Source organism: Trachymyrmex cornetzi, unplaced genomic scaffold (genome assembly GCF_001594075.2).
Source record: "Trachymyrmex cornetzi isolate Tcor2-1 unplaced genomic scaffold, Tcor1.1 scaffold386, whole genome shotgun sequence".
NCBI lineage: Eukaryota > Metazoa > Arthropoda > Insecta > Hymenoptera > Formicidae > Trachymyrmex > Trachymyrmex cornetzi.
The window spans coordinates 272,461-287,780 of NW_017298597.1; the positions used below are offsets into that span (position 1 = coordinate 272,461).

The following is a 15,320-nucleotide window of genomic DNA, read 5'->3' on the forward strand; positions in this document are numbered from 1 at the left end:
AAGAAAAGATGTAATTTCACTTTTTTGTATTTCTCTGGCTAGTGATGTATGTACGTCGTATCTTTTGTAGTTATAGCTTAAGAGGACGACTTTCTGCGTAAAAATTTCGCCACGGTGATGTCTTCATATATTGGAAAAGTACCAAATCAGGATGCGCACAATTACCCGCTGCGCACAGTTCCCCCACTTTCCCCTATATATGTAATTATCGGATTATACATAGAGATTTCATATGAATTTTATAATGATTTCGCGGACTCTATTCCACGATTACATTAAGTGATTACCCCCTCGTGATAAACTGTCGGGCCTTGGCTGTGAACAAAACAATAATAAACAATAAACAGTTGCGTCGTTGTCTAATTTCTGTATGCGTATCAGAACCTAATCATTATTGCTAATTGAGATGTCGAGGCTTTTGGCTCGCGAAACTTACCGCTAATTTCTGAAAATGATGTATCACGAGCAACGGATCGCGAGCAATAGCGAGCCGTCTTCGTGCGTCCTAGTCCCACGGCGCGTAAAGCTTTGCCGAACCATGACGAGCCATGCCGAGCCACGGGCCGTGGGATCCCACCTTTAGGTCGCGCGATACAAAGCCGCTATATAAAACTATAAAAAATAGTTTTATAATTTGGTTTATAACTCTCGTAATTCTTATACGAGTTATCTCGCAGCTGAGTTATCAACGAGTCTGGACCGAGAAGCGAAAACCATATCTGCCGCGCACTAAGACCATGTTGGCAACCGTTAAAATGCAATCGGATACGACATCTCGTTGTGAATACGTAGCGAAAACGACGTTACGTCCGGACCTTATCGTCCCCTCTGATAATATCCGCACAGTCGATGTACCGTTGGAGGGAGAGACGACTACCGCATTATCTTATGTAAAACCCGACATGATAAAACCTGTTCGCAGTTACAAACCCGTTATGCAATATTACAGGTGAGAAGGAAAAACGAAAACATATCGTAAAATTTAAATAGTCCAAAAGACGTTAATGATGCAGCTAAAACTCGTATTTTCGGAAGGAAATTCTGTCCTCCGAGGACGCCTTTAAATTGTTTGAGTCCGTAATTAATTTCTTTATCCATTTTAATTTTGATTTAATTTAGCTATATATTTACAAAACATATAATTAGCGCGGGTCATTAGAGTCTTGTTTCATCTTTTAAATCTTTTTATGCTTCGAGTAAAGTCATGATTGATCTTGCGATGCATTCTATCCAGGCCAGGAGTTAAGATCGACTGCGAGACAATAAATAAATTATCATACCAAACGTGGACGCCGAAACCTAAAGAGGAACTTCCATGGGCTCAAAAGAGCAAATATCGAGCTCCAGAACAGCCGATGGTCAGCGACACGGTCTATCATATGAGTTATCCCATACCAGGTCATTATGTCGAGGACGATTCGTTCACAGAATGTCCTTGTCCAATCGACAAACAGGATAATGTTTCGTCTACTTCGACAGCAGCATGTTAACTGTTTTTAGATTGAAATCATCTACTGTGTCTATCTATGCTGAAGATAAATTGCAATCTATTTCGATATTATTTTAAACCCATAATAAGCAACGTTCCCTATTTTTGGGACAAAAAACCACATATTATTACGAATAAAATTATTTTAGAGTAAAAAGCAATTACATTGTTTACATTTTTCAATATTTATTTCAAGTGTACTAAAGTTTCTTTCTCAGAAAGTTAATTGCTAAAAAGCTGTACTGGTCAAAAACAGAAACGATTGCATTAACTATAATTATTAATTAATTCTTCATAATTTAATTATAAATGAATTAATAATGCAGATAAAATCAAGAATTTACATCTTTCTACTCGAGATTTCGGATACGGAAAGTACGTCGAGTAAATCGTGAATTCTATTCTAAATATAGTTACAGTAATAAACAGCCGGCTGCTGGATAGCTTTATAGTAACCGCCTGTCAAAAACGAAAAACTCGAGTTCGATTTTCCTGCCTTGCCATTTTACTTATAAATTAACAAACTTTTTTGATGAAAAAATGTTCTGTCATGGTAGAAGAGTATCTAAACTTATAAAACAAATCAAAAGTTATGTATCACAAAGCCGCGCTACTCTACTTTGTTCCAGCATGAGATAGATATCTGTTGAAGTAGAAAGAAAATAATTGAACAACCATTATATTTTGTTCTACAATATACTTTATTCCACGTTTAAACATACGTGTTACGTGTAACATACGTTATATCGTAAAACATACAGGGGAGGGAATAGGGCACCATAGTAATTTATATCTATAATAACCTAAAGTTATTATAGCTGATGTAAGTTAAAAAGTAAGAGGATTTTGTGTAAATCCTAAGAAAATTAATCTTCTTACTTTTTCCCTTCTCTTTATCTCATACTCTATGAAATATTCCTTATTTCTAAAAATAATTCTAAAAATTGATGTTAAGATTTCAATCCAAAGAACCTTCGCAAGAACATTCTAAATTATTTTTCAAAGATAACTTATCTTATTGAAATACTACGTAGGTCCTAGAAACTTAAGATATCACTAAAATAAAAAAACTTCTTAAAAATTAATTAAAATGATTTACACTTAACTCGACGAGATCTTTGCAGAACTTGCCGAAAAATTGCAGAATACAAAATTTAAAAATGCGCAAGGCACTTATTTTAGATTACATCACACAATGCACTTTTAAATCTATGTAACACGCGCTATCGTTTCTTTTAACATTATTTTTCTGTATAACTGAACAAAATGCAACAAAACTAAAAATTTAACCGATTTCCTATTTTCCATTCCTTCTTTCCAAAATCCAAAATGCAATTTGACTAGGTGATCGTGGAAATGATGGTCTATGCATTGTTTGTATAAGTATACGCTCTAAAATTCTCACTTCGAATCTTTATCAAATCTTAAACATTAGAATTAGGCGAGCAATAATTTTGCTTTTTTCTTTATAATCCTCTAAAGACGTAAAACCAATTCGCGTGTAAATATATGTATAATATGTAATTATACAAGTTATTATAAAAGAAAGAAATAACGTGATTTATACTATTCCGTTAAAATGTTTTTTATAAAATGATCTAAATATTTAACAAAAATAATTGTTTTATCAATCTCTAGACGTAATTCTATATATATGTAATATAGATATTATAGATACCTGCTTAATCTGCTATTCACAAGCGACATACAATTCTATTTATAATTACATGTGCTCTCTTAGCACTTTATACGTTATAGACAATAATATATAAATCTTTGTACTAAGTCTCTTTTATATTGTGTAAGAACTTAAATTACATTGATAAACGTTACAAAACAAATGATACAAATAAAGAGTACAAAAGGAGACAATTCGATAAAATTAATGAAATTAATGGAATACGAAAAAAAAAACTTTTGATTGCTCCTATAAAAGAATCAATAAATATAAATTTGGAATATAAAAACACTGAATTGAAGAATTACTTGCTTTTTTCATTAAAAAAAATATTAACGGAAAAAATCACAATTTTTGTCGTAACAATTCAATTCATTAAATAGATACAAATATTCGGATCTACTAGATACAAATATTTCGTACTTGGTATCTATTTAATAATGAGTTGTATCAACGTATCAATATGATTTATGCAAAAACTCTCGGACATATTGCTCAGTCAGTGCAACTTGAGTATAAGAGAACAAGATCAACAGAGATATATTACATATTATATATCATATTAGATAAAAGTGATAACAACTTGATCTTTCTATAATCTTCTAAGATATAAGAATACCAATTTTGTAACTACAAAAAACACTGGCTATGAATCATTATTATAAAAGAAGAGGAGAGAGAAAAAGAAACATAATTGTACCATTCTAGGATACATTAATATCCCTCCCCTGTTAACAATTCGCAATACATTTCGTTGCCTTCGGTGCGTTTCGGCGTGATTGATAAATAGAGATCGGAGAAAGATCGGGATTAGACATGCAACGGTGATCATCACGGACATGCCGTCTCAGGGACGATGGGGTATTTCATAAGCATACCTCCTATTGCAGCTTGGTAGATTGGTTGTATGTAGACTGTATGAAGTCGAAGTTGAAGGTGCTCAAGTGATCCAAATTGAGATTTTCGTCAATCGACGGCAATTCGTTGTTACCAATCATCTCCATATTCTCCATGTAGTCCATGTCCGAACCTGGCTGCCCAACGCCTGACTGGCCGAGACCCGGAGCGTAGCTACCACAGATCAAAACACAACCCCAATCACTGGCAATCCTCGATAATTAAAATTATCGTAGGTTTAAATCTGTCCCTCTCTTTCCTCCATATCTTTCTTTTCACTCTATCTTTTTTTTCAATCTGAGAACATGTATCGTTTTTTTTTTGCTACTTTTTCGAAGGTGACCGATTAAAGCCGGGATAGCCGGTACAACACGGCGAAGGCAGTACGAATAACAACCACAAGAGCCCCACCCAGAATTAAGTTTGCACATCGGTCACTTATCGTCTCCGAGAAAAGTAAAATGGAAAATTGTAAATGATCTTTTTGAAAATGACGTTTATTTCTCAACTCGTGTGGCGCACGAGAGAAACGAAACAGCAATATTATTCTAATGAATTCGCGAGCAATAACGTTACTCAATTGCCAGCTGCGAGTGATTGGAGCTGCATTTTGCAGAACAGTATCGAACATTCTGTTGTGGTTGTACCGGCTTGCTCCAGGCCTTTGCCTATTTTTATTTTTACAGACACAACTATCTTATATGAGTAGCACATCTGCGCACCTGTTTTTCTAAACGTGATGTCTCTTTAACACGCGAATGTTTACGCTATGTACGCAATATTATAAGCTACAGTATGCAAAATTTGTATAAGTATATAAAAGCTACATTAAAGCCATGGATAAGCCGTTGCATTAGAAAAATGAATCATTGCATTTGAAAAAATATTTAACAGTCGAAAAAATTAATATCATCCTAATTTCTAATCAATATTTCTCGATGGTCCGCAACATAATTGTATAAATAGTCGAAACAGAGCCATTTCAACGATAAAAACGAATTAAATCTGCTGAAATAAAGTATCCGTTTACGTTCGTTAAATTTATTGATAACTTTTAAATGTTTTTGGTTATAAAAATTTGCGTGTAATTACACAATGTGTGTTGTGTATGTATGTGTTTAAAAAATAAACAATACTAAAAAATTAAAGTAGAAAACAGAGATCGCATTTTTACCAATTATATAACTTAATGCATAAACTAAACATATAAATTTAATGATATATAAAATTGAAATGCAATTGTGCGTATAAAGGCACTTTATAATATTATAGTAACTTAGAATCTCCTCACAAATTACTAATATTGCATTATTGATAAGTTAATGCACAATAGCAATGCCCTTTAATACTAAATTTATAGATAACTGATTAATCAGACTTTGTTCACGCTATAGATAATGATCCAGTTGCCTTTATTTCATCCTCAAAATGACATTATTTTCACGTTTCTAATTCTTGAATGTGTTTAATCTAAAATATACATGGACGTATACACATATATGTATGTATAAACATATACATATACCTTTATATATGTATATGTTTTTATATTAAAGATGTATATATATATACACACATTTGCATATATGTATATTCATACATGTATATATAAATATGTATAAATGAAAATTTTTTGTAATTATTTTAAAAAGAATTATCATATTATTACATATACTTTCAAAATCTCAATCTGTTTTGAAAAAAGCCTGTATTAAAATTGGAAAACGCATTTATCGTAACAAACTATAACAAAGATAGACGTACAGTGTTTAAAATACCGGCTATACTTGAATATTTTAACAGACCATACATTATGTTACGATAAAACTGAAAACGTATATTTGTAATAAAATATATTCTTTTTATTATTAAAATATATATTATGTAATTGTATCAAGATTTAAATATGTGACTAATATGAACAAGTTTACTTGTTGCACGCGCACGCGCGCGCGTGCACGTGTGTTTTATTGAAGAACATTTTAGAAAACGCAACTGGAACGTTATCATACTTATAGTATGAATGAAGCCTTATTATTGGACAAAAATATTGGGGTACACATAATAAATATACATGAGAAAATGTCAAAATAAGCAAAAAATTATTTTTAAAAAGAGAAAAAATATTAAATGATAATTTAACATGATTGTTACTTTATGGCGTCATACATTTGCACATATATTTTGAACGTTTTAGCAAATAATGATTATTTATCTGCATTCTCGTCACAGTTGCCTTGTTCAGACACAATATATCCGAATAACCCAATATCGTCCAAGACATACTATCAGTCATTACAAAATTCGTTGAATAATGCATATCGTATATATCATTTTCCCCCCTTTCGCTCGTTTACCTTAGTTTTACAATATTAAACGTACAATATTTCATAAAAACGTTTACAAAAAGTACAATCGCGCAATTATTATTACATCTTTCTTCTATAAAACTCCTTGTGTCAAAAAACGCTTATAAAAAAAGAAAAAAATACTGACCGTCTTTGCAAAAAATAGAAAATCTAAAAGATGAAAATGTGAGTTAAGTGCAAGGAATGTGTAATACTTGTTCTCATTTGCAAGAAGCTCACATAAATTATTGTCATCGATTTTCATTTCTTTAAACCGGAGGGATGTAACATGGTACTTTGGTATCGTATTACAAGATTTCATTTTAATTTACAATATAAAAAATATCAAATGATGAGAAATAAAATCTCCTGTGCCATCAACAAAAACAGATTCATCTGTTAATACGGTAGCATAATTATGTTACAAGCTTATAGTATTAACCGAAAAATTTAGAATTTTAATTTTAAAATTATTACTCATATAATAACATAATTAATTATATTATATGCTTGTAATAATAATCGAAAAATTTAGAATTTTCATCTTAAGATTATCATTTCTAAAATGAGCGCGATATGTTCAATGTACAGATGTCCGGTAAATTGTGCCACAACCGATGAGAAGGTGATATCTCGTAAAGAAAGTAATGAAGAAACAAAAAGAAATACATGTGTGTGAAACAATTTTGAAGTACGAAGGAGAATCATTTTTTTCGAAAATTACACTATTAATTGAAAAAAATGTCTTTTATTTAATTCACTGGACATCATGTATCTGAGATTCGTTACTTTTTCAAGACTAACAAAGTACCGAATGTAAAGGCATATTTCGACATTTCATAATTGATTTAATAGAAATACCAGATAAAGATCACATGATTCGATATTACATCCAAGAGACTGACCTTGATGCTACAGATGGCGTGTCCCGCGTAGATGGATCTGGTGGACTATGTGGCGGAAATACAGTTTGTGGTGTAGCAGGGTAACTTCCGCCCGGGCCACTTTGACCGTTGTTGCTTATACCTGTTACAGATGAATGCGATGGCGTTTGACCACCAATGCTGGGCAGAGCACCCCAACCTGGCACGTGTGTTACTAAATATGGCTTGACATATCCATTTGACGTTTGAGTTTGGTTATCTACGGAAATTAATTAATTAATTACTATTAATTAATTAATCACAAAATCAGTCCATTGCATTCCAATTATATTTACCAGTGAATGGAGTGTAATATTTGCCGAAGGCAGTATCTTTGCTAATATCTGGATAAAGATACTGCAAATGTTGCATATCGGCAAGGCGATCGGCCAAGCTTCGAATAGCAAAGTCTTTGCTAGTAAACGGTTGAAGCATGAAGACATGATCTGTTGCTTGATCTGATAACGTTAAGAAAGATATTAGTTATAGCATGTATCTTATCACATAAAATATCTCACTGTATTAAGTAGTATTTATGTTTTAATATTTTACCTCCAACCCAAGCGATAGTAATACCGCCGAGTTCTGAATCAGAATAACGCATCAAGAAAGTGCCAACCGCGCAATTTGCTAGCATCTCTTCTGCTTGTTTTTTCCGGATGAATCCGAGGATGTATCGGTCGATCCATGGACCTCTCAGATGTTCTCTTGTCAATTTCATGACAGCATAAAACCATTCCCAAAAGGTAAAGTTTCTTTCGGGTAATGGTTCTTTACAAAACTGTGCCCAGCTCAACAACATGTTCGAATAATCCTGACCGACTGAATTGCCGTTACTTCGAAAAGCCTTTTCCGCAAGAAATCGAAGATTATCATCGGTCAAAGGATGACCAGTCGCCGAACGGAACTTCATGTTCAATGCCTCAGCCACCTGTCCCCACGGCACTTTTTCCGGCACCTGGAACGGTTGTCTACCTGGTTCAGCAAACGCGTTGTCCCAAGTGACCGTAGCCCATGCATGTGGTTCCTGGTTACCATGTACTATCACGACCACCGGCAAACTTAGAGTCCAAACTTGAAATACTAATTCGCCTCCGCCAACGCAAAATTGCGATTGAAACAGCAATGAAAATTTCTCGTCCATCACAGATTCTGTACCCTTTTTCTCTGTGCGCTTGATCTTCTTCAGCTGCATATTGCGGAAACTCACCGAGAGTTGCCTTGTTGCCTGCAAAATGATATTATATAAGCATGATATTTTGAAGTTTTCAATTGATATTAACAGCGATGCTTTTCAAAATACTTGTCTACCTTCTCATCACATTAAGTACAAAAAATCTCGCGCACCTGATGATATTCCATTGTGCCTGTATTATTCAGAATCTCGCCACTGACCTCGCCACATTTTGCCATTTTCTCGCTTTTCAGCAAAGCATTTGCCTGCGTTTCGCTAATTATGCTCACTTTTACTTGTGGCGGTGTCATGTGAACGTTCAATTTGCCCCCAACAAGAAGACGCACCGTGCTCGTAAAACGAGTATTGGTCTTCATGACTTGTGGTGGTTGTTTCTCAATAATAAAAGTACTTGTAACAAGTGAACTGAGAAATTGTGTAATCTGTGTGTTTAAATTCGGAAGAGTATCTCGAATGCCCGGTGGTTCACATTGGAACTTTTGTTTTAAACGTTCCGCTTCTTTAATCTGTTGTCGAGTCTGCCAGATTAGCTCGGCGAGACTCTCGCACCATTCCTGAATGGAATCTAAATTATTGGACGCGAAATTTGCACCATTACCTGCCAATTGCTGATCTCTCTTCCACCTAAACGAAACAAGATCATTAATGATTCAATAAGAAAAAAAAAAGTCTATATCTTATTAATTTTTAATATTTATCGACATTTTTTACCTTATGAGTTCATCGTCAAGAATTCTCGATTGTAAAATATTCAATTTCTTGATAATATCATCCAATTTTTCCATGAGCATCAAACGTAGACGAACCACACCGTTTACTTTTTGACTCAATTGCAAATCCTGCTGCTCTTTTTGTCTAAATAAAAAAACATTGATCATATATCATAAATAAACAGAAATTGTAATATATTATACATTTTAAATTGTAAATTGTAAACATCCGTTTTACCTTCTAATCTTTTTTTCTAACTCCATATTTTGCTGATTCTGTACTTGCATAGCGATATGTTGCAAATGGGCATTCAGTTTCGTACACTCGTGATAACTAAGAGCGAAAGACTCCTGCTCCTGTTCTATCTTTCGTAAGTCCTCCCCGGTCTCATATGTCTTTCGCCGTAATATATCGACCTGATGAGCTATTTCCGTTACCGTATCGCCTATCATCAAACTGACCCTGTCACTGCTTATTAAACCTCCTAAATGTTCGGCTTCTGCTACCAATTTCATTTCCGTGCCCAAACAGTGTCTAATTATTTTATACAATGACATTGGATTTTCACTGTATCTTTGCTATAATAAAAGAACAATAGAGATATGTAACATTTTTATAATTCAATTCAAGTAAATAAATTAAGTATGAATGAAATAAACGCAAAACACAAGAAATATATATATATATATAACTCACTCGGAACATGCTAGCAGCCTCTATCAATTTCATCTTTGTTACAAACATGTCTTCCGTAGTAAGAGTGTTCGCTTTTGATTCTAACTCGAGTATCAGTGATCCAACAAAGCTGTTTACATAGTGCTCAAATTGTGGATTTTCCGGTTCTATGTTATTCCTACAACATTAACGATAAAATAACAATATCCTCGGATTACATAATCAGGGTTGCTACAGAAGCAAAAAAAATATTCCCTGACCTTTCCCGTTTTTTCCGATCACTTTTTGAAGAATTTCTTGACTGAAAGAAAAGCTGAATAAAACATAAGAAATAAAAAAAATTAAAACTTTTTATTTATTAAAAAGAAAATTGAAAAAATAAACGAAAAATAAAATTAATTCTTTTAACTATAATTTATGTTAATAGCTTTTGCAAATCACTTACTACAGAATTATTGAAAAAATCATCAGTGCTTCTTTAAATAATTTTATAAATTTTGTTTAATAATTTAAATAGTTAAGTAGAATATAAGTAAAATAGAGTTTAGAGAATAATAAAATACTTAAAAAAAAAAACTAAAAAAAGTATTTAAAAAATTAAAATTTTACGATATTAAAAGGTGACACTAATTTAATATTTTAACGAAGAAAAACCATGAAAAGTGAGAATCACTGATTTTAGTGAAAACTTTTAATTTTTTTATGATCAGATGACCATCTCTTCAATTACATCAATAAAATATTATCTTTACCATACGTAGTGATTTTCCAGAAATTAGGAATTTAAAAATTTTGCGTACTTAAAAATTTTGCAAAAAATATTGATTTTTTTCCGATATAATGGCTATGTATAACGGATATATATAGCTAAATGTACATATATTATAAATATTATTTAAAAAATTTTTAAAAGAAGAAAAAATGATTGAAATTTAAACTCTCTCTAAATCAGTTCTTACAAACCAAAGAGTCCATGCAAGTCTGTGACACTCACTTATTTGCGACTTTTCTTTAATAATAAATTTCTTGACTTTTCCCAGTTTTCACGATTTTCTAGACTTGTAGCAACCCTGATAATATTGTTTAATTTATTCAAGAATAGATTTAAAACGTATTTTCTAGAGATAGAAAAAAGAAAATGTATCAAAGAGTTTGAGATATACTAATAATATAATAAATTTAAGGCAGTTTTCACAGCAGTTTTTTAATGAGAATTTCTTATTTATACGTATACATAATTAATATACACTTATATAAAACGTATGTATAAATAAGAAATTCGAAAAATGACTGTGCTTTCCTTATACATTATGCTTACCACATCTTCTCTTCGATCCATGATGACAAGAAATGTCTCACTTCAATCGGGAAGTGTTCTCCATATATGTTGCGCACCTTTTGCAAAGAATCTTGCGACAGCTGCTGTGCTTTCAACCACAGCGCCATTTTACGAGATTGTGATCTTTCTAATTTAAAGAAAATGTCCGTTACATTATATTCAGATATTTCATTTCAACGCTCGATACTTAAGGGTGACTCTGACTAAAAATTTAAATCAATTTAACCGGTGATTTTAATTCAACTCGACAGAATCGCTTACAACAGAAATTCCAATTGCACGATTCATCGTCATTAATCTAATCTTTCTTCTTATGTGTCAGACAAAAAATTTTTTATTACATGTTGATAAATTATTACGGATATTATTTGATAAATTAAACCGATCAATTAATAGTATTTTGTTAATATTAATAAAATCGCTAATTTTTTATTGATAAAAAGAAGAGACTTTAAACTGGAGGCAATAAAACAGCTAGACACTTATTATTTAAACGATAAAACGAAATTTTACAGTAGGCAATTCTGTCGTTTCTATAACTGACTAATTCTTTGTTCAGACAAAAAAGAAGATTATTTACATTATGGGCGAAAAAATTTTAAGCTAAAAATTTTTACGTAGTCAATTGCTGTCTGCATAATTTATTATATATTTGGCAGACTTGACATCCGAGATTTATTATGTATTTGTTGATTGCTGATTAAGTTAATTGGAATTTGATCGAAATCACTCTGGCTCGTTTCTACCAATGTAGATTAACTTTGATCTTGGTTCATCTAAAGCTGTGTATACACCTAGCGAACGAACACCGAACGAACAGCAAACGTAAAAATTTGTATTGTTGTTTGTTACATAAAAGTCGCACAAGTTTAATTGCTACATGGAACGAACATCGAATCTGGTCGAATACCAGTATTCCGTACAATCAAGAAAAAGAATAAACTGCTCACAAATATAAACACTAATATCCGAACATTCGCGTTTGGTGTTCGTTCGCTAGGTGTATACATGGCTTTACTCTTCATCTTTTTTTAATTCTTAGAACTAGAAAAAGATGAAGAGTTTGTTGAACCGAGATTTAAAGTCCTAAAGTTAATCTGCGTTGGTAGCAATGGGCATCAAAATGCCCGTTTCTACCAATGTAGATTAACTCTAGGACTTTTTACCTCGGTTCAACAAACTCTTCATCTTTTTTTAATTCTTAGAATAAAAAAAGATGAAGGGTTAATTAACCAAGACTAAAATTAAATTACATTAATAGAAACGGGCATAAGAATGAGAAAATAATAAAGAGTAAGTTAAACCGAGATTAAAGTTAATCTCGGTTTAATTTACTCTTTATTTCAAATGAACAAAAAACTAATAAGTTTTTATAGACTCCTTAAATTAAAACAATTTGGAAAAAACATATAACATACAGTATAGGAGTCAACGCTGGTTATCAATTAGCGCAATTCTTAATATTGAAAATTCTTCTTAATATTAAAAATATAAACCTTGACTTATGTCAAGTAGTTGTACCGTTGTAAGTTGAACCGAGATTAAAGTTAATCCACGTTGGTGGAAATGGGCATTAGGCCCGTTTCTACCAATGTAGATTAACTTTAATCTCAGTTCAACTTACTCTTTATCTTTTTCTAATTCTCAGAACTGGAAAAAGATGAAAAGTTAGTTAAACCGAGATTAAAATTAAACTATATTGGTAGAAACGGGCCTTAGGCCCAGTTTCACAACTCACGGTTAACTCTTAACCGAGGTTCAACTTATTTCTCATCTTTTTCCAATTCTAGAATTGAAAAGAGATAATGAATAAATTGAACCTCGCGCGCGCGCGGTTAAGAGTTAACCGTCAGTTGTGAAACTGGGCCTAACTGTTTATCTTTTCCTAATTTCTAAAATTAGAAAAAGCAGATAAAGAGTAAATTAGAGAATAAAGTTAATTCTTGAAGATAATTTTGCATGGTGGAACCCGGGCTCAATATACAAAATAGAAAGTTCCAAAGACGATTGACGGCATCTCGTCGCTAAATCTCAACGAGTTGTACCGATAAAAGAATATCATTATAAATAGAATCTCACAAACGAAGATCCCGTCGCGTTACAGCCGCATGGAAAGTTTCAGGATCCCGGTATTCGAATAAATACATTATATAATCCGTTATTACTCAGATCATCGAGGACTATGACTCGTTGCTAAAGTTCGATCAGAAGATACTGAAAGTTACCCTGTATAAAAATCGACTTCAAGGTGTCTCGAAAAACGTCTTTGTCCTCCGCGACATCGTGATAATTATATACGTCTAATTTAAAAAAAAAAGGGGGGGGGCGGAGCGATCTCGCCGATTTAATTTTATCGTCTGCGACAATTTGTCGCGACCGAGCGAGATTGCTCGCCGAGAAGACGTCGCACGCTGGAACTTCGAAAGAATAAAGAACGCCGCGCGCGCGAGATTCGTACGGGAACGAAAGTTTGCTCCAGAGTAAAAAAAAAAAAAGAAGTTGACGACAAAGTCCTTAAAAAAAATCTCGCGAAAAGCTCTATCGTCGAGGAAGGAGAGAAAAAAAGCGTATCGCGCGACGTAACGCGCAAATAGATAAGAACGCAGAAGGAGGGTAGGAGGAAGAGGGACAGAGAAAGGAAGGGGGAAGGAGAGAGAAGAGCGGAGCGAATTAGCGGGCAAAGAGCAAACGAGGACCGCTCCGGAATTCGATGAAACTCACTTGGTACTGGTCGGTCCTGCTACTCCCTCGTTTTTAGAAACAGATGTTTTTCGGCGAAGACGTTTATACGACGCAATAGATACGGCGTAATCGTCGCCGTCGCCGTCGCCGCCGCCGTCGCCGTCGCCGTCGCCGCCACCGCCACCGCTGCTATCGCAGCTCGGCTTTCTTCGTTGTTTCGCGCCGGCGACCTTGAACGTATCGCTGACGCGCGATGCGACAACTATAATCCGCACTGGCCGCGCAATAACCGCGGAAAGAAGTAATTATTGCGCGCAATCGGACTCACACCCACGCTGCCATCAATAACGCTCGTTCGGGACCTGCTAGCCTGTCCCTTCTCCCGAAAGTTACACCCCGAAGAAATCCTCCTACCGTCGCTTCCGCTCCAATCCGCTCCCTCGACCGTCCTCTCGACCGCGTACATCACAGGCCGTCGGGCACCGTCGGTCGACGCGGATGACGACGGAATGAACCGATACGGGTGGAAATTCTTGGAATTTCCTACCGTAAACGGCGCCGTCGACTAATGGTGGGGGCGATCGTGGGAGTGGGACAGGTCACCTGACCGTAGCCGGACATGCGCACCACGCATGCGATCGCGCCGTGCCGTGCCCGGTGGCGTGCCGTGCCGCCGTGATTTATCGATAAACCACATCCACACCGATCCACACTGGCCAACACCGACCACCGACGACCGACGACGACTACGACGAATCTGTTTTTCTTCCTCGATTGCAGTTTTCCTCATCCGTACGCTCGATCACTATTTCACCGCTGAAATAAACGAGATAACCAGCGAACGCGCAAATTGTACAATAGATAAACAAATTAGAGATTGCACCGTTTATCGCGATAAATTACGATTTATCCGCGCGGTATGTTTATGCAAATCCGTCCCCGGGGGGGTTTGGCCTTTAGATTTCGGAGAAAGTATAGAAAGTATAAAAAGAACGCAAACGAGAATTTGAGAATTACATTATAGGACATAGGACGTAATTTTTAACATAATAATAATATATGTACTATATAAAAAGTTTAATTTATTGAAATATTAACGATTTTAAACTTTTACATTTGTAGACAAGATTATGTATATATAACGCTTAAGGAGGTTGTAAGGCAAATGCAATATGTTAAGAACTACTTGAAAAAATTAGACTATTCTAAATTTCATTTAATAATAATACAAAAAAATAGAAACAATTGACCATCTGGATCAAAAGTTATTTAAATAAGTAGTTATTTTTAAATTTGTACTCTAATATAAATATATGAAAATGTATTATAAAATAATGATAAAAATCTCAATTTTTTTATATAAATACTCTAGGAATTCAACAA

General features: G+C 34.0%; 2 protein-coding genes across 2 annotated transcripts in view; one reads left to right on the top strand and one right to left on the bottom strand.

Annotated features, from left to right (window-relative positions):
- Window positions 1–1,612, top strand: part of Pi4KIIalpha (phosphatidylinositol 4-kinase II alpha) — a 9,638-nt gene extending 8,026 nt beyond the window's left edge. Inside the window, exons 9-10 of the mRNA XM_018511785.1 lie at window positions 678–949; window positions 1,235–1,612. Coding sequence (XP_018367287.1) covers window positions 678–949; window positions 1,235–1,490 — 528 coding nt within the window. The 3' untranslated portion in view covers window positions 1,491–1,612. The remainder of the gene's footprint in view (window positions 1–677; window positions 950–1,234) is intronic.
- A 1,869-nt stretch (window positions 1,613–3,481) lies between these two features.
- Stat92E (Signal transducer and transcription activator Stat92E) lies at window positions 3,482–14,453 on the bottom strand. Its single transcript, XM_018511781.1, has 10 exons — window positions 13,977–14,453; window positions 11,235–11,382; window positions 9,938–10,094; window positions 9,479–9,819; window positions 9,242–9,385; window positions 8,683–9,154; window positions 7,888–8,563; window positions 7,632–7,793; window positions 7,318–7,555; window positions 3,482–4,238 (listed from the first exon to the last, which is right to left on the bottom strand). Exons 2-10 carry the CDS (start codon window positions 11,360–11,362, stop codon window positions 4,049–4,051), a joined length of 2,508 nt encoding a protein of 835 aa, XP_018367283.1. The 5' UTR covers window positions 11,363–11,382; window positions 13,977–14,453; the 3' UTR covers window positions 3,482–4,048.
- Between the last annotated feature and the right edge of the window lie 867 nt (window positions 14,454–15,320).